We start from the raw sequence: 24380 nt of genomic DNA on the forward strand, positions 1-24380 counted from the left end.
AGGAACAATCCTGCATGTGGGCCGGGCCCCTTTGAAACCATTTAACAGGGAATTCCTAATGAAGCGGGAGGAACATTAACCAGTAATGTGGCTTATGTGTGAATGAATAAAAGACAATCACTTCGCCTTGAGCGCTGCTGTCGTCTGATGGGAATGCGTGGTCAAACCGAGAAAGCATCGCTTGAGTAAAACTTTGATTTTTTTTTTTTTTACCCGATTAGCTTTCAATTGAGTTTTGTCCAAGGCTATAAAAGTTGCTTCAATTTAAGACTGCACAACGTATTGCGCAATATTTATGGTCGTGGCAATGTTCATTTGAAAAATGGCTGCAAAAAACTAGTACTGGTATAGTATTTACAAAATTATTACCCATAATGCTAAAGGTAACAGAGTGATAGAAGCACATGTGAGAAGTGGAAGAGAAAGAGGGGAAACATAGGCATATATACTGATACTTTCAATTTAATTTAAATGATAAGTAACATTTAATGATAGTAACATTAAGCGTAACCATTAACAGTCAGCCGGTCAGTACTTCACGAATGTTTGAAAGCAACATAGAAAGTCCAGTAAAGGTGCATCAGCGCAGCTATAAATCTCCCGGACAACGTAAGCTAACGCTAGCTGCCGTTAGCTTGATGAGCAGCCTTCTTCGTGCGGCGCCACGCTACGCTCTGCTGCGTGAATGTATCCAGAGAAGCAGCTCAACTTCCACACGACTGGACTGTTCTGGCTCTTCTTGTCAACACCTCGATTTGCTGTGCCCTATGACTTTTCTTCTTTCAGGGCACTAATATTTATTTCCTCCCAGCAATGTCCTTACCTGTAACCGAAGTCAGAAGCTACAGCTGCACTAACATTAGCCGTTAGCACATCTGGTTCCTACTGTACTGTCTGTATCAGCCTGACTTTGCATGGCTCTATTGCCGCCACATGATTGGTCGAGCGCGGAGCAACTATTATTACTATTGGCTATTCATCTCCTCTGTATATTGAATGTCTGTATTGACCCTTTCTATTGAGGAAAAAATATTTTGTGCTACATATTGCTGTCGTTTTATCGGCCAGCTTTACGTCATTGCAGTATTTACTAATAATATTGCCATCATAGTTTTTTTTATTTTTTATATATATATATGTCATGCTGACCTGGTTTATCCTCCCATGGCCTGCATTGTTTGTGAACTATGGATCCGTGTTTTACCTTCTGTTTCCCCCTGTAGCACTACGAACACTTTCAGGCTTCCTTTCTGCTCTTGTATTAGAACGTTTCCGCGGGTGAAAGTGGCGGGAAAAAAAACCAAAATAGTAGATGTTCTGTGCAAGGTAGACATCTAACCTGCCCTTTTTGTATTTTAGTAAGGACAGCGCCAAGAAAACAAAGTATCTACTAGACATGTACCGATCAGTTACTGATTTCTGTTTTCTGATTTGTCGATTCGGATTTTCATTCCAAAGACTTGGATGTTTACAAAATTATTTATGAACTAGTTTTTTTTTTTTCTTTGCAATTTAACATTTAAATGCTACCAGTGTTTCTTCATTCTGGAAAAGTAGTTAATTTAAGTATTCTGCAGGTACAGATAAGTTAATATCAGATTATATTTCCTATTCTGTCTCTCTGTCTACCCTTTTATTGTTTCATCTATCTGTCAATCTAGCAATCCATCCACTCGTCTGTGCATCTGGCGTTCTGTCCATCATTCTTTTTGTCTAGCCCTCTGTCTATCCATCTACTGTAGCTGTAGTGCATGGATGGATGGGAGGTTTAAACCCCGACACCTCTGAAAATACCTGCCTTAAACTCAAGGTGAGATTAACCATTTAAATAAATTGGCTGATAAAGGATTGGAAATTTCGGGTCTGGAAACGCGTTGGAAGTGTGACTTGAGCTCCCGTGTAACAATGATCGACCCAAGAATAAAAGGAAAAGCCAAATGTTCTGCAGGTTCCTTGCTAGGGGTGGTAATTCTGGACTCGCCTTAAAAGGGATGAAGAGATTATTCCCGTCTATGCATTAAAGTGCACGTCCCACAGCTCTTCCTGATTTCACTAATTGCAAACAGAGTGCATCAGTAACATGTAATTTAAGGATGTGTTTACAAGCTGAACAATTGTAGGCTTAGGATATTGGTGCATTTATTAAAAGCAGTGGAAAATGAGAGCGATCAGTATTGGTCCGGCCAGTTAAGGGAAAATCGGCCGATTGATTTGGGCTTCCCCAGCAGGGCTGTGAACAGCTAGAGCTTTGAGAGGAACGGGCGAACGTTTATAAAAGAGTACATGCTCCGGCTCGGCTTTTATCATCGGTGCGCCGCTACTCGCGCTTTCTGAACCTGTTCTGGTCGGTTGTGAGAGAACCCCGTTTATATCAGAACAAAATGTCTCACAGCTGGAAGGCAGCGGCGCTGCTCCGAGTGGGAACGTGGGCTCCAGCCAGAACAGACATAAGAAATGATTAAAGCTCGCGCGAGCCGTTCAGCCGTCACGCTGTGAATAAATACTTTTGTGTTTAGCTGGTTGAATTGTAACAAACGCTGCTGTAAGTGGGCTTTTCTCGCGTTCTCCGAAGGCTTGCTCCGCGTTTGCTAGCTGTGATTCATCTGGTGCGTGGAGTTATTTCCTGATATACGAGCTGATTAAGAGGAAAACTTTGACAGAGCTCATGCTGTGCTCGGCTGACGGCTGGTGTTAATTTCCCGCGCCGGCAGTCGTGCCGGTCGCTGCGCCGGGGGGGGGTGGGGGGTTCGCTCGCAGCCGTGAAAGTCGGAGGTTTCATCGGGGCCTTCCAGCCAAAATCAGGACAGATGCACAACAGCAATCGCATTCTCTCTACAGCGTGGCCCCATCACTGCATCTCAGAGGCCAAACATCCATTTCAGCTGTAAATGGCTTTAACCAAGAGCTAAATTATTATTTTTTTTCTTCACTGACAGGAGCAGAAATATTTCAAATTTCAGAACAGCTCTGCTTTGCAATAAGCAGAAGTTTGCAGATGTTTCTTTTGTAAACTGAGCCATCAGGGAGAACGTTGTTGGCATTTAAGTGTGGAGGAGAGAAAAAAAAGTAGTTTTTCTGAATATTACGTCTACCAACTATTACCATAGGAACCTCCATCTGTAGGACGACAGCCGAGGCCGCAGCCTCATCTGTGGCCGCCGCCCATGTCAGCAGACGCACCTCGTCGTGGGAGCAGCAAATCTGGGTTAGGGGTCGTGGACCAGCGAGGGCAGATCGTCTAGCTCCTCGTTTCCTGCTCCTCAGCCTCCCTCCGTACGTTGGCCCGGCCCAGCCCTCCTTCTTAGTTCCTCGGGATGCTTATTTCCGAACGCAGCACGTTTATTTCTTCCATTTCTCAGCTTAGAAAGCATGAAACTGCGCTCGTCTTTGCCGACTGCTAACCGTCGAGGTGTTCGTGTCCTTGAGCTGATAGGTCTCTCCTATCAGGCGTAGCTGCTGATGCGACACACGCTGTGTTGTGGCTTTTAATTGGAGCGACGTGGTCGGGGGGGGCTTCTGGATCAACCATCTAAACAATACCAACCCAGCTGTTACACTCCCGTGGAAAAGTATTTGCACCCTGTATTTTGTGCCGCGGAGCATAACTGTGATGTGGAGGGAATATTATACACGGCAATTAACCCATAAAAATCTGAAAAAAAGCTTCATACAATTGTACTCGGCTCCTATTATTCTGTTTGCCTTAAATGAAATCTATCGCTTCCAACTCTCTTCAGACGTCGCCTTATTGGTTAAATGGAGTCTAGCTGTGTGTCCTTTTTTCAGTACAAATGCAGCAAGGGGCCTGATCAAGAAAGCAACAGAGAGGTAGGTCTGGAAGAGCAGCACACTGCAAAAAGAGATCTGAAAATAAGTCAGATCTCCAAGAAATTAGCTTATTTGTCCTTGTTTTGAGCAGCAAAATGAGACTATTTGCCTACGGAATAAGATTTTTGCACTTAAAATAGGAACAATTCATCTTCATCATCTTATTTCAAGTGCAGTATATCTAATTATCTAATTATAGGGGTAAAAATACTCATCCCATTGGCAAATAGTCTTATTTAGCTGCTCAAATCAAGGAAAAATCCAAAAATTTCAAGAAAACTTTACTTACTTTTAGTTCCCTTTTTGCAGTGCAGAGACCCACGGCTCAGGTGGGAGAAACTGTTGACGTCGTTGTCGCCTGTGCGCTCCAGATCCCTGGACCTAATGAGACCGTAGCCATAAGATGTCCTGCTTGTGGGTCGGAACGATCCATTTTAATGGGAAAAGGCAAACATGCGGGAGAAGGCGCTCTGCTCAGCTATACCTGTTGGAGGGAAGACGTCAGACTGAGGCGGACGTTCACCCTCAAACCGACCCTAAACGTGCAACCACAGCTGCAGTGGAACGGTTTTAGGTAATTTAACGGGTAGAAGATGAGTCAAGATCCAAACGCTACTGAGAATATGTTGGAGACCTTAAAAAGTCTTTGGGATCTCCCTCATTGGGTCTGACTGACTAGATAAGTCTGTGAAGAAATATGGGCAAAAAATTCAATTAAGGCTCCACGATATATCAAGAATATATTGTTATCTTAGTCTTGCTGTGTCCTTTATTCATATTGTAAAGGTTAGAATATGCTGGCCAACATATTCAAACCTGCATTTTACACGCTGAGGTAATATTAGGCCAGGTGGACAGAGTCTTCTGAAAGTTAATCTCAACAAACTAAGTCGTATTTTATGGTTGTCACTTGGAAAAATGTGTGTTTGTGTGTGTGTGTGTGTGTGTGGGGGGGGGGTTCTAAGGGTGTGAATACTTTTTGCTACATGGTGTATTTAATCTAGGGGCCGCTGTGTTTAGTGCCACACATCCATTCATTTTCTCTACCTGTTTAATCCTACTCAGGGTCATGGGGGTGGCGGGCCTATCTTTAGCAGCCAATGGGCAAAGAGGAGCGGCGCGCAGTAAACAGGTCGCCGGGCCACTGCGGGCTATTAACCACCTCCTTGTGTAACCATCGGATGAGATAATATTTGAACGTACGCATAAGGACTTCCAGCCGCCGTCGTGGGAGTAGCTCTGTTTGGGTGTAGCTTTAAAAAAAAGGAGAAAAAGTAAATATCTTTGCAGATTGATGTCAAATGCTCTAATGTGGGCCTGCAGGATCTTGCCACCGCAGTGTAATTGTTTTAATATTGCAATCCTGATTTTTACAATTAACCTGCATTTTCCTGACTCTTCTTCCTCTCCCCCCCCCCCCCCCCCCCTTTTAGGATGTCCTCTCTCTGTGAGCTTTAGCATCTCAGCCTCTAGAATCTGTACCAAGTGTAGGGAGAGTTCATCCAAAGGCAACACAGCCGAACAGGCACGAGTCCCTGCTCTGTGAAATCTAAAAGCCACCCCGAGCTTGCATCTGATCAGTACTTCGCAGTCGCGGTATTTATTGTATGCGCTGATGGTGTGCCGGCGATTCCGTAAATCGTGGCGATTTCGGAGAGGCCGCGATTAACGGAAAGGCGTCGTTTAGTTGCACCCCTGGGTGTCTGCGGATGTTTGGGCTTTCGTCCCTCTGCCGTCTTAAGGGGCAGACGATGCGCTGTGCTTCGGTTGCTGAATGAGTGTGAAGGTTTTATCGAGCGCTTCGTGGTACGTAAATGTTTTTCAGCAACCGGGAATGCTGGTCAAGACAAAAAAAAAAACAACAAGGTTCTTTTGTCTGCAGTCTCCTGGTGTAGGTTTCAGTCTGAGTAACTCATCTGCTATGGCTGACTTGTCCTCCAATGAGCTCTCTACTTCCATATACAATAAATGATTTCATATAGTTGCATATGGTTGCTTCATTTTTTTTTTTACAGCCTTTGCCAATCTACCTACTTTTTCAAATCTTCGTGGCTCAGTTCCTGCTGGTTTTCCCCTCTTTCCTTTAAATGCATCTCGGAGTCTGCGGGTCTCTCTCTGGCCTGGTTTCGATCAGGCTCGCTCTTTTGGGGCTCGGGGGGGTGGAAAAGAGAAAAAAAAAGCCTTGATTGGCTCTCGCAAAATTTGCCTGCACCGTGACATCACAGCCGCCGGAGCCTGCTGTTTGGCTGACGCTGGGAGTGGGGGATGGATGGTCGGGCGGTTACACGCTGGGTGAGGCGGCGGGAGGGCCCACGGGGAAAACGGAGAGACTGAGCGACGCTTGCTCAGTGCCTACAGGCCCTCTCTCCCTCGCAGTTGCTCTCATTTTGAGTTCCTCTCCAGGCTGTTCTCCACCAGGCTTCAACTCCTCTCATGGTGGAAACTCTCAAACAGCCTTCTCGCTGACGGTTAACCGTTTCCTTACTGGAGCTGCGTTTACCGGGGGGGAGGGGAGGGGAGGGGGGGAGATCAAGTTTTAATCCTGAAGGAGGATTACATTCTGGGTAACTTTATTCTCTCTGAGCCGGGGGAAAAGGGAAGACGTCCAGCCGTACCCGAAGTCTCCCCGTCTTTAGCTGTAGGCGGAGACATGCTGTCGCCGTCGTAGGATGCGTGGAGGTAACTTTGGCCCTTCGTCACGTCAGAAGTTTAAAATGCGGTCCTGCTCCACATTTAAAAACGCTCCCCGACACGTTTTTGGCTCCGCGTTAATGAGCGGCAGAATTGGTCCCCACAGTTGGTAACAGCGACCTTTCATGATGTCGCCGTTTTCATAGCTCTAGGTCTGTCACAGAGGTGTGCAATTATCACAATGAAATTCACCTAAACTAAGCACGTTCCCCCCGTGGCAGATTCATCATCACTTATATTTTTTCATGGGCTGGAAAAAAATTTAATGAATCTGTTTTTTACGTGCCAGGTCCATGTTTGTTTGGTAGCACAAATTATTTTAGTTTAGAAGGACTTCCGTGGTAAAATGTAATTGTATGAGCAGCAAATGGAAACAGGGGCACACTAAAGATAAGCAGTTTATAATAAAATAAAACATGGCAGGACTGAATAAAAGGGAGACATGTTGACACATCTTGACAATAGGTGGCTCTACCAAGTCAAGATCCTATACACTAAAGGTTTGTGATCGCGTGAATACTTGGGCAAGGCAGCGTGAAGCTTTCTGGCCACCTAGTCTGTTTGGAGTGGCGCTCTTGGGTTAATTAATTTGCCAATCAGCAGAGAAAATGACCTTTTTTTTTTTATTTCAACAACGTGAAAACATCTTAGATCTACATCCCGATCTTCTATTTTCAGAACATATTGCCTTCTGTCCAGGCAAGGCAAGGAAAGGCAAGTTTATTTACGAAGCACTTTTCAGTAATAAGACGATTCAAAGTGATGTACATGAACAAACCAAAAAAAATAAATAAAAGCATTACAGAGACAGAGGTAAAACATTGCAGAAGCAAGCACATTGCATTAAGACAAGTTGGACTACAAGTTTCAACATTAACATTTAAAGGCAACTCTAAGCAAATAGGTTTTTACCCTTAATGTAAAGGAACTGTCCGATGTCCTGACGGCGGCTTCGCTCTCACCAGGAGCTAAGCCTCCGTCAGGACATCCTTTCACTTTTGTATTTTAGGATAAAAGTCTCCCATCCCGCAGACCTTCAGTCTGCCGCCTCGCCTGGATGTCTGAAGGCGAGTTACTCGAATATCTCGTGATCGATTTCCACCTCTCCAGCGCTCCGTTTCACCGCGGCCCGTTTGATATTCAGCAGCGTGACGAAGATGTCATAGTGACAGCGGAGTCTGATAACAAGCTGTTACAGCGCGAGGGCCGACGGGCCTCGTGTGCACCCCCACCCCCTGATGTGATGCAGTGATGTTCAGCAATGAAAAAAAAAAGAGTCCCTGAGAGGAAAGTACGCTCTACATTTCTTCTGAATCACTGCTGCTGAGCTCACAAAGGGACGTTATTGGTCGCTGCATGGAGGATTGTTCAGTTAGATTGCTGCTGCATTCTTCTGATTCAGTTTGGGCTGCATTAATTGAAGATACTTTTCCTCTTAGATTTTCTTTTGGAAACGTTTTTGGAAACGTTTGTGGTTGAATGGGTGAAATAAAAATTGGCCTAGTCAAAGCAGATTATTTCCATCTAAGAATCTAAATACATACTAACCTGACTCTCGCCTGATGGGTTTCGTTCCGCAGAGCTCCACACATCCATCTGGGATCGCTCCATTGGAGATGTATTTCAGAAGGAGGGGCCTTATCAAGTCCTTGCATATGACTGGATAAACCACTTGCTCATTGTCTTTACTGTTTTGCTACTTCAAACACTCACATCGAAACCGAAAACATTGTTTCCACTAACAAAAGCCTTCAAAGCTGTCCTCTGGTGTTCTTTTACAGAGAATTAATATTCGGTAAATTGTACAACACTGATGAAATGGCAGCATCAGTGTTACCGTGGACGTCTCTGATTTTGCTAAGTGGGTGGAGGTTTTTTTTTTTTTTTTTTTTTTTTTTTTGCCCTATCTGCAACGCCGACGGGGTGGGGAAGGCGCGTTCGGCTCAGCTCTTGTACTATGCCAGGACAGCGGCAGGACCGGGTAAATACCTCTTACTGTGTTACACTTTTTTACTCCGTCATGATGCACTGAAATCGGGGACGTTTCCGGGGACAGCTTTTGCTGGGGACAGGTCATCCAAAACGGGGACACACTCGGGGACGTCTGGTCACCCTTGCTTCCGCGCTGCGAGCCGCCATTGTTGTCTGAATCCAAACAGTTGCATCTCTGATACGTCACATCAGCAAAAGTCCTGCCCGGCGATCCTGATTGGCTCGTCCATTTTATGTGGTATTGAAATCCCTCCCAATGGCAGCGAGTCCAGATGGATGTGTGGAGCTTGGCGGATCAAAATCCATTTGACAAGAGTCTGGTAAATTTATCTAAGGGTTTAAGTATATATTTTGTACTTTTTGCAGGACTTTTAATTATAATGATTCTGATTTAAAATTTTCTCTTTTCAAGAAATCCTAAACTAAGAAGTCCCAATTTATTCGTCATGACCAAGAAGCAAATTCAGACAAAAGCCACTTGGATGTACTTTAATCATAATTTTGAAATGCTAATTTTTGTAAAACATCAAAATATAAGTGTAGTTTTATATCAATTTGGGCCACTTCCATACCTAAATAATGTGACCTTCATTCTTGCTGCTTGCATGTTTGCATCCCAGATAAATTAAAAACACAGAAATGTGCATCATGGGAAAACTGCAAACTAACGACGAGCAAGAAGGTACGACTACAGTCATCGGAGGGCAAGAAGTTTTCCCAAGGAAGTGCATGATTAGGAACTGCTTGTTGATGAGGGTCTCCTGACGGGCAGAGCTTCCTTATTCCAAAAATGCATCTAATAGAAATGCACGCAATATCTGACAGCTACGTTAGATTATCGTACTGTAATGGATTGTTTTGCAAACAGATAATTGTCGAGAAAAACACTTAAATTGTGCAGGTTGTTGGTTTTTCACCCCGTCCAGTCTGATGGTAGTTTAAGCTGCAAATCCCAGGGACCAGCAGTCTGCTCGTCTCAACCAGAGCCGCTGTTTGTGTTAATTAATGGCTGCTCCATACAGGAAGCTGGATGGGGACATTGTTTTGGCTTCCAGCACTTCCTTGGACCTGTAGCATCTTGGGAAATCTCATCTGTCAGGTGTTGGCGTCTACGGCAGTAATTATTCACACCCCTGGCGGATTCAATTTTAACATCATTTTCATTCAGCCAGGAGGCCCCTGATAGAAAAGACTGTATATTTATAAAGTATTATTACAAAAATGTATAAATTAAAAAGTTTTTATTTGACGTTTAAAGAAAAATTGACTTGTTTATTATTTTAACTCTTCTCAATGGCATTATAGCAGTTAAAGCCGTCCTGTCATAGCTGGTCAGCTTTGTGCATGTTTCCATTTGACCACTAGACGAGCCTCCCAGCCATTACCCTAATCTTTAGCTCCATCAGTAGGTTCTCTGTCAGATTCAACTCTGGGTTATGGTTGGGCTCCAAAATGTTTATTACTTCCAGTCAGAAGAGACCAGTAGTTTGAATAGTTTTGGGCGAAAGGAGCTGGAGAGTCTTGAGTCGCTGCCCCGGGTCTGTGGAACCAGCTACCAGATCACTTTTTCTTCCCTCCGTCGCCGCCTTCATGTCCAGGCATAAATCCGATATTTTCTGCAAATTTTCCCAGAAAGTTTTCCGGCTGTTAATTTTCTTTTTCTTTTTTTTTTTCCTTATATACTTGCAGATTTTAATTCGATTGCTTTACTTTCATTACTTCCAAACGGATGCCGAGCTTAAAGCGCGTACCTTCCTGACGGGTTCAGTCTCACGCTGACGTCGGCTGGATCTCGCCTGCGGCTCTACTCGACGGTGCTTGTTAATCAACGGGATTCCGCTGACCTAAATCTACTGGATTTAGTCTATTAAAAATAAAATTAGAACAACAAGGAGGGAACGTTCTTTCAGTAACGAATTTTGTAGCCGTGATAATTGTTTATGTTCTGTTATAGGTAATTATTTCAGTGGTGGGTAGTTAGTTTTTTTATATACTTTCCCATCACACCCTGTTTATTCTAATGAAATCTAGTCCAAAAATACCAGAACTGGGGACGTTTTTATTTATTCCTGGCTCTTTGGGAATTTAATTTAATTTAAGGATAGTTTTGGCTGTGAGTGTTTGGTGGGTCGGTGCCTAAACCAGTTTGCATTGGGACTTTTCTCACTGCGCGAAACACAGGCAAGAGTTTGGGGTCTATAGTGGTTTTGCTGGTGGAAAATCGTCCGATCCCCTGGCCTTGGTGGTCAAGAGTCCAGCACCTGGGGGTGTGGCGATATGCCACGGGGTTGATCCAGAAAACGACTGGAGCCGAGCTCCAGAACCAGGCGGCTTCCCAAGCGCTGTGTATAATCTGAAAACACTCAGCCAAGACACATGCAGGGCTAAGACCAGGCACCCTACCAAGACCGGGGCCTGCGGGGACGTCCTGGTGAGAGAGCTAAGCCTCCGATGGGCCTGGAGCTGCGCCAGGAGCCACACACACACACGCACACACACACATGTTGAAGCTTATACAGGCCCTCATCACACCCACACAAGCCCAGACCCAGTGCGCATGCAAACAACACTAAACAGAAGGAGAGTGAATGGAGCTGAAGACAAAGAGAGCACGAGGGTTTGAGGGAAATTCAAGGTTTTGCCGGCTGAATTGAAGGTTTGCAGCGGCAGATTTGTTTTGTGTTTCCATGCGCGTTGCTGCGTCAACATCTCATTCAGCCGGCCTCCGCGGCTACAACAGGACCTTCTGTGTATGAAATGAGCCTAATCGAGTTAAAGTCACATTTCGTAGACATGTCTGGACACTTGTCACGGTGTCCAAATGGAGACACCCCGTGTAGCTGAACGACTCTGTAATGCTGATTGACTTTTCTTTTTTTATTTATTTATTTTTTTACATCTTTTCTTTCTTTGTCCTCTTTCTCTTCCTCTTGTGCCGCAGATTATGTTTATTTTGAGAACTCATCCAGCAACCCACTGCTGATCAGGAGGATAGAGGAGCTGAACAAGGTGAGTGGGTGTCAGAGGTTGAATGTTCACCCTTGAATGTGGCGCTAATCCCACCGCCGTGCACCGGTTGCTGAGGCTTCAGCCTCAGTGCAAACGACGCAAATCCCTTTAACATCATTCGTTGTCTTTCCTTCACCGCCTAAAGAAAATCCTGGCTCCAATGCATGTGTGGAAACATGTTTTTTTCTTTATGTAACCTGTTTATTGTTTTCAGTTTAAGAGAGTAATAGGAACTGGAGGCTGCTGTGTGAGACTTGTAATAAAATGTAATGAGTTGTGTTTCACTGACAGCCGTCTGGTGCAGAGGAGGTCTCACTAAAGAAAAGGCTTTAATTGCCGTAACGTTCTGTGCAAAACGCATGGCTCGCTAGGTTGCAGCTAAAATGATATTGTGGTAGTGCAACCAAAGGGACTCACTACTACTACTTCTAGAGTGTATTGGGACGGCGGTCAGATTCCTTGTCTTTAAAAATCTGGACAGGCCAACATATGCTCCACAAGGCAAGGGAAAGAAGTCTCCCTCAGTAGGGCTGAACGATTTTGGAAAATAATCTAATTGCGATTTTTTTTTTTTCTTAATATTGCGATTTAATGCGATTTTTTTTTTTTTTTTTTTCCCCAGTTTAATTTATCATGTGTTTTTAAAATATATACAAACAACAAATCAATTTGTTTCCTCGCCATGTGGATTAGTTGCTAAAAGACCCACAGCGTCTAAACTCAGAGCAGAAATTATTGCGTTCTGCCTACAATATATTTCAACCAAAATTGCAATTTTGAATTTTCTCCGCATTAACCACAAGCAACAAAGATGGCCTCTAAACAAAGATGTTTGTAAACAAGGACTATTTTAAACATGAACTTTTAATGTTTCTATTGATCAGAATATTATTCAAGAGAACAGCTTTTAATTTAATTGGACATCAATCCTTGTTGAACATAAAGTGCAAAGTCCAACCAACAAGCAAGTCTATGTATTAAACTGATTGACCTGTACTTAATGCTTTGTATGATTATATAAACTCTAAAACAAGTAATAAAATTAGATTATCTCACTGCTGCAACTGTCTTCCCTTCCATGTGGAGGTAAACCCACTTCAAACATTTTACCGACACCTAATGGACGTGTCTAATTCCCTGATTGTTACATAGCCAAAATCTGCAGACCTCTGCGATTTGGAAATTGCGTTTTTTTAAATCACGATTATATTGAAAATGTGATTAATTGTTCAGCCCTATCCCTCAGCGCTGCAGACGCAAAACTGACATCTTTCTTTTCTTGCTACCCTGGTTTGGGAGTTCCTGCTGTTTGCTCTTGACACAGATCAGGTCATAACAAACAGGTTCTAATTTTGTTTTGTCCGTGTATGACATGAAATGGGTCAGAAGTTTAAAGCAGGTGTTGTTACTACACTGATAAACATTGCAGTGGGGGGAACCTACGACAACTTCCCACAACTTCTGGACTTACGAAGTATGAAATGTCCTGAGCAGAACTTTATTCTTGCTCATGTTACCTCGTGGAAAAGGGTACATTTCATCTGTTCTTGCAATGGGTGTAATAGACATTTTCGGTTCTTTAATTTGTTCAATTTGTTGCGAAGTTTATACAAATGGGTGTTTTAAGGAACACTGTGCTTTAAGGCTTTATAAACCTAATTGCCTAAAATGCTGTTAGCTTTGCAGCTTGTCTCTTTATAAATTGAATATGGTAAATTAAACTATCAATAATCACTAACCAAAAGATTTTCATGTAAATATAAAAAATAATTGCAACCTGACATTTAAAATCCTTGCCATTAAACATTGTGTGCTTAAATTGGGTTTATCTGATTTGCACTGAAAGCAGTAAAAACTGTTTTATATTAAGGACGCGACTGAAAGAGGGCAGATGGATGTGAGCCGGGAGTTTTTGACAGGAGCCTGGTGTGGAAAATGTGGAAGTTGTTTATGTTTTCTCCACATCAGCCTTGTTTTCTGTCGGTGTCTTCGCACTAAGGATTGGGAAGTTCAGGGAGAAATATCCTTCCAAGTCAGACACCTGCTCAAAACCAAAACTGAACTAAACTGGATGAATCCGCACTCCCTTTATATAAGACATAAAGATAGCTTTGAGTATGTTTTGGAGAAAATGACTTAAAGTAACATTATAAAGTTTCTTTTTTGATGAAGTTAAACATTTTCATCTAAAAAAAATAAAGTAACCTGGCTATTTATTCACGACTCTCGTTTCTCATCGACGACGTTTAATTTCCGGTGCTTTAAATCACATCTTCTATTAGCAGCGACACATTCTCCAACTGTAAATTAACACATTAGAAAACCATCTCCCCTACATACAGCTTATATTGGTTATATCCACACATTTTTGTTTTATATTACTGCCTAAAAACCTTCTTGATCTTGTCCGTTTCTCTCTGTTTGCCTTCCTTAATTATTTGGCAACTGTTCAAGTCCATATACCGTAACTTGAATGCACATTTTTATTAATATTTTTAAACTCCCAGGTTAGTTGTAAGATGGATTCCTTTATGGAGGTCCGCCATTGTTTTATTTCAGATGTTTTGTTGCTTGGATGACAGGCATTTAGATGTCCCTTGTGTTTTTGAAATTCACAGTCATTGTCCAGGTATTTAGTCTATGACCCCAAAGAGATTTCTAATTTTTCTTTACAGACAATTATACAGAAAGATTTAACGGTACCATTCAAATGTCTTTTCTTCTAGCCTTGCTGCTGTAAGCAGCCATTATTTACATTATGAGCAGAGATTATGTCACCCTGAGAGAGAGAGAGCGAGCAGTTTATACACTAAATCAGTAATGAAATACAAGCTAATCTAAATAAGGTCCATAGCAACAGAGAATTAACTTATCAGAAAGGCAATATTAAAATAAAAACAGAGTGTTGCACAATTATTGAATATGGCATATTCAGATAAAAAAGAAAATAGTCAAGTTAAACAGAGGAAATACAGCAGCTGAAAGGCTACCAACATTTCCAAATTCAGCATTTTTCATGACAGAAGGAGGTTAATGGCTCAAAAAGAATAAACAGCAACTTTGCTGTCATCTGTTCAACCTTCCCGTTATCTGCTGTAAGTGTTGCTCTCTCTCGCTTTCACGCAGACTCAATAAAGCCAATGAGAAGGGCTGGCGTTTCATTTTCTTTGCTCAGTAACGGCATCCACACTGAGGAATGTTGTTACAGTGACCTGGTTTTGTTTGGAAATGGTACATGAACGGATTCTGATGTCGGACCGGCCGGTCCTGTAAGAGGATGTTAAAGTTAAGTTTGCCCTTTCTGCTCACCAGGATCTCTACTGTCTAACGTGCAGCTTCGTTTCAAGTTACATACTAAGAATGGTTTAGTTTTAACTTTCTCTGCTGGTGCACAGGAACCAATTATTAAGTTTAATGTTCCTTTCTTACATTGAGGGTTCTGTAAAATAGGATTTAAATAATTCAGTGAATAACAGAGAGTGCAGTCCTCCTTGCTGGCAGAATGCTGACAACTTCCCCATTCAGTAAAAGTTCAGAATTTGATTCAGTTACTTCCTGTTTTAAGCTTTTAAAACATTATTCAGCCTCAAATAATCAAAACACGAAACCATTCTATGATCTCTGTTTTAGATCCCTTTGTTTTTTAGGGAAATTTGCTAAATAAAAAAAAAAAACAGGGCTATGGTCTTATTTTTTGTTCTTTCTAATTTTCTGTGTGTGTGTGTGTGTGTGTTCACACGCCTATGCGTGTTGGTGTGCTCTGTGCGGCACCACTTGTTGCCTTGGTAACGCCGATTGTCTCTGGTTTGCAGACAGCCAATGGGAATGTGGAGGCCAAAGTGGTGTGTTTTTACCGGCGCAGGGATATCTCCAGCACACTCATCGCTCTGGCAGACAAACACGCAAGTGAGTGACCGACCGTAACCCAACCAGCAAGCATCAAAAACACGTCTGCCAGCCGTGGCATGATCGTTCTCCCCTCCGCTGAAGACCCTTTGTCTTGTTTTTACCCCGCAGAGGTAAAAACCACTAACATTAAACCGCGCAAGCTTGAAGTCAAAAGGTCTTTTACTGCACTGGTCCGGTCTGCAGACTTGTTTGTAGGGACAATTGTTTCTTGTATGCTTTGCAGTGTGAGGACCACTCTCTGTGTGTGTGTTAAGTGCTGAATAGTTCATATGCAGCTCTTCAAATGCAGGAGCTGTTCCCAAAAGCAAGTTCAGTAATCCTCAGTGCAGCCCTACCTCATGCTGCCTCTCAATGTTGTCGTTGATTGGATATTTTTCTGGGAGACAGGTTGGCAAACGGGGATGCAAATGACCTTAAAGGGAAGGCTGTTTAGCAATGTGGCAAAACCAACAGGAGGATGTGCAAAAAGAAAGATTTGTGACAGAAGACTTTGCTGCAGGTAACAAAAACCTGTTGCTAAAAAGCCAGAACCAGGCTGCCGTCATCGCCAGAGGAGGTCAGTTTTCCCTCTATACTCAGTATTAATCCTGGACTAGGCACGTGCCAGTATGAGGTTCTGATCATTGGATATGCTTGAGTAAGAATACCACCATATTGCTAAATTATACATCTATAATATGAACTTCATGCTTTATTTCAAACAGACAAACCACGATAATCCTACTGTTGCTTGAACATTGTTTAAAGCAACAATCATTTATTATTGGTGCTATTATTGTCACTATAATATTAGCGATACTTATCAGTTGTTAATTTTTTTTGACATGCAAACCAATTTGCCTTCGTGGCAGGTGAAAACTATATCGGCCGTTTTCAGCCAGCTGACAGGCAGTGCACAGCAACAGGGGGGCAGCGCTTTAGAAACAGCCACTCACTTTGTCGCTTTCTCTAATCTAATTAGAAAAACGTTAAACAGTAGGAACGGTGTGATGAAAGATTTTAAAAGCGTCTATTTAAAAAAAAAAAAACTGTGGCCTGCTCTGACACTGACGACCTGCCCATGCATTATTCTGCTGTTGAGCTAAAATAGAGACGGCCATAGATGGTTTGAAATGAAACGGTAATCTGGGTGCTCAGTGTCCTACTAATTTTTGTCTGTAGGTTGAACATTTTGTTTTCTTATGGGCAAACCGTTTCTGGAAGGATTGGTGATTGAAATGTAATTTTCTATTTTCTTCCTATAGAACAACTCGCCTTGTTTGGAGCTGGCTTTGACTGTAGGGACTGTCGCTGCTTTCTTTCCATCCTGGCATTGTTTCAAAACATTCAGCTGAACATGACCGTCAAACGCTTCTGAGTTTATAGGAAAATAGAAGAGCCACTTGGTCACCAAAACCACTTATCCAAGTGTGCATACAGATAAGGTTTCGACTCTATGAACTGGATTTTAAAGGTAAAATAAAAATAATGGAGTGCATTTATTTGATGGTGAAAACATGTACTTTAACAATTCAAGCATTAGTCAGTTTTCCTTCAGTTTTTATTAAACAGTTTAATATTTCTTTCTTTTCTTTTCTTTTTTTTTTTTTGCTTAACTTTGGCTCGGTTGTCAATTTTTTTTGTGTTAAGACCCAGATCCCTATTTAAGTTCATCATATGTAAACCCTTATAGCTTAGCATTAAAGCTACACCCCCAAAAGGTAAATACTTCTGAAATATTATATGATAAAATTCTGAATTCAGAGTCAGCTTTAACTCAGTTTACCATTTCCAGTAATTGGAGCTGTCATCCACACTCTCAGACACGCTGCCATCAACTAGGGGAGGATTGCGAGCCAACTTCTAGACTCCGGCTGGGTGTGGCAGCCTGCGTTGGCTCGCAGGGTGTGAAAGCACTCGTGTGAGTCTGAAAGAGACCGGCCGGGCTATTTGGACCGCGCGCTCTTATATAAATACAAGTTTCAACCGCAGTGTCCACAGAGGAGCCACGGGGGCATATCTTTTCCAGAGCAAGATTGTTTGTTTTTTGCCGGATCACCCAGCGTTGGGTTGTGATGCAATCAGTACGTGGCACTTTATTGGCTGAGCTGTTTATGCAGGTTTGCTGTTCAGACTGTTGTCTGTCTGGGAAGAATGAAAGGGTGTTAAAAGCAACAAAAAATAACTGTTTTTTTTTTTTTTTTTGTAACCGCTTTGGTAAAAGTCTAGAGAAAAGGTGCGGGTTAGAAATTATTTGTAGTAAATACTAAAGTACTCTGCAGGATCTGAGTAGATTGGTACTTGGTTCAGATGCTTATGTGACAGCTGCAGTGTGCTGATGGGCTGTCCTGCCAATTTCAACATTTCTTATAAAAAACAAAAAGAATGGCAAGAATTGCACCCTACCACATGGGCGTGGGTAACATCCCGTCTGCATTTCTGTAGCTGCAACCTCACATCCTGCAAGCCAAGTCTGCAGATATATACCAGAGCGTGCATAATAGACTGGAGCTGCTGCCTCTAGGTGCTGCCACGGGACTTGAACCTTTCATTTTAGTTTTGCAATGGATCTGTAGGGAACAGTTCTTCGTGGTCTGTTCGTAAATGTAAGCCCGGGTGTCTGATGTGAGTCATTGATCAAGTATTTCGCTTTGCAGAGTGCTCCTTCAGTGTGAGACTATCAACTCCAGCTTTAGTCCCTCCCTGTGAGTCGAGTCGGGCTCCTGAATGGACAGCCTCTGTGGAGAACTTGGCATTTTGGCTCTGAGGCTCCTCCTTTCAAACGCATGAATTTGCCAAGCTTTCTTTTTAAGGTGGTGCCGTCTTCCTGTAAGCTCTGGTCTTAATGCTAGCTGTAAAACAATTCACAGAGGTAACGCTGGTAAAGCTCACACCGTTGAAAACAACCCAGTTCTGCTTTTGTTTTCACATTTAAATTGTGTTCATCATCACTGGGGACTGAAAACATTGTAGAATTGCTTGTAGCGCTTGTGATAAAGCGTTTTCTGCTCATACAGATGAATGTAATGGAAGATGACGGTTTCAATATTTTCTGTTGAGGGAGTCAGCCCGCAACCAAAACCTATATGCAAAAAGGTAATGCAAACAATGTAGATAAAAAGGATCCTTTATTAGTGCTGTCGTGTAATTTTTTGTTCTCTGATTGCTGAAGACGATCCTACTTTACAAGCCAAGACTGAGAAGTTTCTTTTGATTATTTATTTATTTATCTTTTTATTTGAATTTGAAATTTAAGGTATTTTACTATTTTGCGAGGCACAAGGCAACAAGCTTGTGTCCAATCAACAATGAACTATTAGTCTGTTCACTGAACAGGGTTTCGTGGCTATATGATCTTATGTCAGCGGTTAGGTCAGTTGGCACGGTCAGTTTCACAAACTGTAAATTGCAGTTTCTGCATATTCTATAAATAATGTAGATCCCTACCTTCAGCTTCAAGGAAGAAAACAAAGCAACTTAGATGTATCCCGATTCCCGCTCAGCCGTCCTGTTGGTCAGTGAAGTGAGCTCCAGGTCAGTTCCTCAATGCAGGTTAGAATTGAAGACCTGGGGCAGACGGCCCACTTTGCTGCCTGGAAGTTATGGTTTGTAACAAAGATTGTAAAAGTATTAAAATTGCAAAAGAGAGAAAATACCAACGCTCTCTAACTTCTAGGTCTGTGTGCCTTAATGAACGACCAACATGCCTCCGTAGACCGTAGTGACGTTTCTGTTTTTAAACACGCCAAAGTTTGTGTTAATACACCTACTTCTGTACCAAAGAGTGTTTTTGGCTAATGTGACCTGTTGGATATGGTGCATTCAACAAGTGGAAAACATCCAATTTTGTAGTTTCCATTATTCATTTTTAAGAAGTAGAAGTTTTATATGCTTGTCAGCAGTCCTGCCACATTAGCACACTGCATATGGAGTATGGCGAGTTCATCAAGGCAATAAATGTCCGCTGAGCTCTCCTCACCCTCAGGCCTGCTCCTTTCTCTCCCACACCTCCTCCTCCTCCTGTCTCTCAGGCCAGTAAGGCGACCCATTCATCAATAATTGATAATTGGCCGGGACAGTTGAGACGGAGAAGCAATTTGTAGAGAGTATGGTGTGGGTACATTGCGAAGTCGAGGACTCGCAGTGAGGCGCCAGCTGGAAGGTCCAAACTACCGGCGGACTAGATACTCCCGGCTTGTGTGTAGGTCTGTGTATAAAGTCAGTAATGCGCGCATGAGACAAGCATCTCATACTAAAGCGCTCCTGCCTACTTGATGTACATGGGTGTCTTTTGAGTCATGTTAGGGTTATTTAACTTGTATAAGATCACAATAGACTGAAAAAAACACTTTAGAAAGTGCTTTAAAGTTTTTCCTTGTCTCAGCTGGTAGCTGTCATCGCTCTAATTTTATCGGCACTTTTACGTTTGGTTAATATAAAGTTTTGCTTCAGTCATTTCAGTCTTGTATTTCTGTTACAGACCTGAGGAGGGGATTCTAACTTTTGTGACTGAGAATGTATTATTTTCACAGATGCAGTGAGAGATTAGCTGGTGACAGGAGTTTCTATGCCAGACCAGACATGTCCAGGTTGTGCTGACGCTGCTTGGTGTGGTAGTTTGGTCATTATTTCCATGTGAAGACGCCTCGTGTAGCTTTTAATACCACCAGTATTCAAACAGGAAGTCCAAGGAAGGCCAACAGCTGTAAGACGTGCTTAGAAAGGAAACTCTATTTTCAATGAAGGCCTGTTGGCTGCTCAGACGGCTACAACTGAGAGTTAGACGTCAACAGAGATCAGGAAGTTGATGGTATTACAGGAAAGTTGCTTTGTCTTATTCTTTGGGTGATTTTATGTGTCGTGCAACACGCTGGATTAGGAAACGCAGACACTCTTCTGGAAATCTGTCTGTGTCAGCATTAGGACTGACTATTATCGCTGCAGGGGAAAAATACATAAAGAACACCATTATAAGGCACTGAAGACGGATTAAAATTAATTTTATTTGAAATGATAGTGAAATTGTCTTTAAAGGCAGAGCTGTGTAACACCAGCTGCTCTCTCACACGTGGCGTGACGCCACCACTGGTTCTAATAAAACTATGAATAACTGAAAGGCTTCATGACTGTCCTGTATAGCTGCAAGAAACAAATAAACCATAAGTAACAATTTAACACGTGATGTTCAACGAAAGGACAAATCTTTAAGAACTATGTGTCTAATTTATTTTAGACTGGTTTTACGTTTACTGATAAGTCTCCATAACCTGGAGGATTGTAGATGTTCAGTAATACAGGAACAGGTTTATAACTTCTCCTATGAGCCGATGTGGCAAGTGAATTTCTCCAATGTGAGATCAATAAAGCCCATCTTATCTTATCTTAACTTTGGGCTGTTTTTTTATTCTGTAGTGATAGTTTTGTTGTAAAGACACACAAGTTTCCAATTCAGTAGGAAAAAAAAATCTAAGATTTTGAAGAGAATTGCAAAAAAAAAGCCAATGTGATAGGTTAGAGTGTTACAAATTCAACCAATGGAACTTGGCTAAAAGATCTGACTGGTGCATCGCAGGTATTTTAAATTTCTTTTTTACTTAAAGGGCCTTTCTGCACATTTAAACTGCTTTATTTTGCCACGGTTGCAGCTGTTTGAGCTGTTGCCTCAGTCTGCGCGCCGCTAGATCCAAGGTTTCCGAGCGCTGACCGCCGCCTGCGACATCTCAAGTTTGCATCCGCAGGGAATGATCGGCGCATCTTGGTCATCTTCTCCGTTTTGAGTGAAATCGGTCGGCTGCGTGCAGAAGAGAAGACGTCATGAGGAGTAGAATCCCAACTTTATCTGTTTACAGGATTTCCCTCAGGTTGTTTGATTCAGCCTGGCAGGCGGGGTCGGCTGTAGCTTAGTTTACATTGCCTTCGCTATACCTGTATGCCGATAAATGGAGACACAAGAGCAATGCTCTGTACCTCAGATAAACACTTTGATGACGGAGAACTAGATGCGTTGACATCTGCTGGCTCTTGAATGTGTGCGCTTTCATACAACCGTGTTCCTAAGTAAATATGGGACCTTTCTGGTATTGTTTCATAACCAGTTTCTGACAAGCTGCTCATTGGAACAACACATGCATGAAGAAAGTAGTGGTTTAAACAGACCTAAACTCTGGGCTAAAACTAGGCACTCATTGGCTCAAATCGCATATAAGTTACACTTTAATTTACATGCATAGTTTACATGCAGCCTGCAGCCCTGCGAGGCAGATGGTGGTGAAAAGCCACCCAGTATACCAATGCAGGAAGTCCGTCACATTATAGCCGTATTATCAGTTGCTTATATCAGTATAAACTGTGTTGTATTGAATCTTGGTGCGTATTGCTGCAGAAGTGCAGGTAGTGTTGAAATCATTTTTTTTTCTTCACTTCTACAACTTCAGCGGCTGTGTGCGGCATCAGTATACTGCATGCGCGTCACCCACCACCGCATACTCATTTTGAAACTGGAAAATGTTTCTACAGACTGAGTGCACGGCTTTCACCGCGTAAGGGTCAGCTTCTGGCAGATTGATCAGTGCCAACGGCTGCAGCAAGGTGGGCTCCTCTTCGTCTCGCCCCTGTTTCTTTTATTTCTTTCTTAATTGTTAATCAGCTGTAAATATTTCACCATTATTCTGCCGGCGCAGCAAGCGGCTGCCCGTCTTCTAATTAGTAAGAGTGCGTTTGAAAATCGCTGCTAAAGAAAGTAGAAGAAGCCTGGGTCTGACTTCTTCCCTTTGAGTCATCTGGGGGTAAGTTGTAAATAAGTTGGTTCAGTTTTAAAGTCAAACAGCAGAAATGGACTACACTTATTTTGGCCCTTTTCAGTTTGTCACTTAAAAAAAAACAACCTTTAGCATGACGATCGGAGGAGGGGAACCTACATAACTCTGCTTGTTGTTCCAATGCACACTGGGATTTGTAGTTTGTGCTTGTATGTGTACTGAACGAGTCAGGTTGTTTTCAGTACAGATGATGGGACAGAGAAAGTTGTAACACGTTGTAACCAGACGTAAACCGCAGGCCTTTAGCTTGCTTTATGCTACTTTCTTAAAGCTTCATTAGATTTAAAGAGGAAACATTTTTCTTTTATTTCCTGTTTTTTTTTTTTTTTGTGAAGGGCCTTTTAATGGACATTACACTAACAACAACAAACATGTTGAATTTTCTTTTTTATTTGCTAATTAATTTGTGCCCTTAGAAAATTAGATTTGTGAAAAGGAAATTAACATTAGCCTGTTGGCTGTTGTGCGTGAATGATATGTGAACTGCTTAAAATGTATATGTTCTATGCTCTCAATACTTGGTTGGCTCTGCTCTTGCCTCAATTGCTGCATCATCGTGGCACGCAATGAGGAGATGAGCCTGCTTGAAGCCCAGGTTGCTTTGATAGCTGCCTTCAGGTCAACTTCCTTCTTGGGTCTGGTTTCTCTCGTTGTGACAACAGCCCAGAGATCTTCTACAGGGTTCAGGTCAGGGGAGTTTGCTGGCTAATCAAGAACAGGACCACCATGGTCATTGAACCAGCTTTTGGTACCTTTGAGAATGTAGGCCGGTACCAAGTCCTGCTGGATAATTAAATCAGCATCTTTGTACAGCTTGCCAACATGAATTGCTCTAAAAATTCCTGGCAGATAGTGGCATTGACTGTGGACCAGAAAACCCAGTGGTCCAGAAACAACAGACAGTGGACTCCAAACCATCACTGACTGTAGAAACTTCACACTGGACTTCAAACAACATGGATTCTGTAGCTCTCAGCTCTTCCTCCAGACTCTGGGACCTTGATTTCCAAAAGAAATGCAGAATTTACATTTATCTTAAAACAGGACTTTGAACCACTGAGCAAAAGTCCAGTCTGTTTTCTCCTTAGCCCAGGTAAGACGCTTGCAGCCCATGTCTAGTATTTGTCTGTGTGGTGGCTCTTGAGGCACCGACTCCAGCCTCAGTCCACTCCTTAAGAGGTTCCCCCAAATTCTTGAATGGATTTCGCTTGAGCATCCTCTCAAGGCTGCGGTTCCCCCTGCTGCTGGTGCACCTTTTCCTACCACACTGCTTCCTTCCACTCAATTTTCTATTTATATGCTGGGATCCAGAACTCTATGAAATTTTCATCAGCAATGGCCTTTTGTGGTCTCCCCTCCTTGTGAAGGATGCCGATGTTTGTCTTCTGGACATCGTTCCAGTCAGCAGTCTTCCCCATCACTGTGTCGCCTACTGACCCAGAGTGAGAGTGCGTTTAAAGGCTGGGGAAACCTTTGCAGGTGTAGTGAGTTGATTAGGTGATTAGGCTATGACGCAAGTTTCCAATAATTAACTTTTTCACAACATTCTAATTTTCTGAGACACTGAATCTTGGATTGTCATTATCTATAAACCATAATCATCTAAATACAAGAAACAAAGGCATGGAATAGATCACTCTGTGTCATACTTTATTCCCTGATTTCAATATTTTTTTTATTTTTTAGGAAAACTATGTAGCTATTTTTCTGTTGATTTGTATTTAAATGCTGTCTTACGTTTGATTTGGCAAATTACATAAGTATTACTGACAGAATGCACAGGTAAATGTACCCTTATTTAAAAATGACTGCCTTTTTTGGGCCTTGGGGCTCTTTTTAGCCATTCCTTGTGGTCTTTAAAGTCTGGTGCAGAGCCCAAACCAGCAAATTAAATTTCTTGGAATTTTTCTTACAAACAAAATAATGGCTCATATAGTAAACTGCTTTGAAGTATTTCCATTTCTTGTTAAGATTTAATATTAATTGTGTAATATATTTTCATATTGAGCTGATCTGAGTTGGTGTAAGTGCCAAGAAAAGCAGCAAAATAGCCTTTGACTGCTTGTCTCAGTCAGAAGCTGACGGCAGCTTTGGGTTGTGTCACGATTTGTGGATCAAAAATATGACAACATCAGGTCAGGTTATGGTTTGTTA

The 24380-nt window shown here is 42.3% G+C and overlaps 1 protein-coding gene across 2 annotated transcripts in view; it reads left to right on the top strand.

The window, feature by feature from the left end:
- Positions 1 to 24380, top strand: part of mta1 (metastasis associated 1) — a 54056-nt gene that overhangs the window by 6095 nt on the left and 23581 nt on the right. Inside the window, exons 2-3 of one of the 2 annotated variants that reach the window (XM_012871582.3) lie at positions 11453 to 11520; positions 15333 to 15426. The exons of the other annotated variant lie outside the window; for it this stretch is intronic. Coding sequence (XP_012727036.2) covers positions 11453 to 11520; positions 15333 to 15426 — 162 coding nt within the window. The remainder of the gene's footprint in view (positions 1 to 11452; positions 11521 to 15332; positions 15427 to 24380) is intronic. 2 annotated transcript variants of the gene reach the window in all.

Source organism: Fundulus heteroclitus, chromosome 19 (genome assembly GCF_011125445.2).
Source record: "Fundulus heteroclitus isolate FHET01 chromosome 19, MU-UCD_Fhet_4.1, whole genome shotgun sequence".
NCBI lineage: Eukaryota > Metazoa > Chordata > Actinopteri > Cyprinodontiformes > Fundulidae > Fundulus > Fundulus heteroclitus.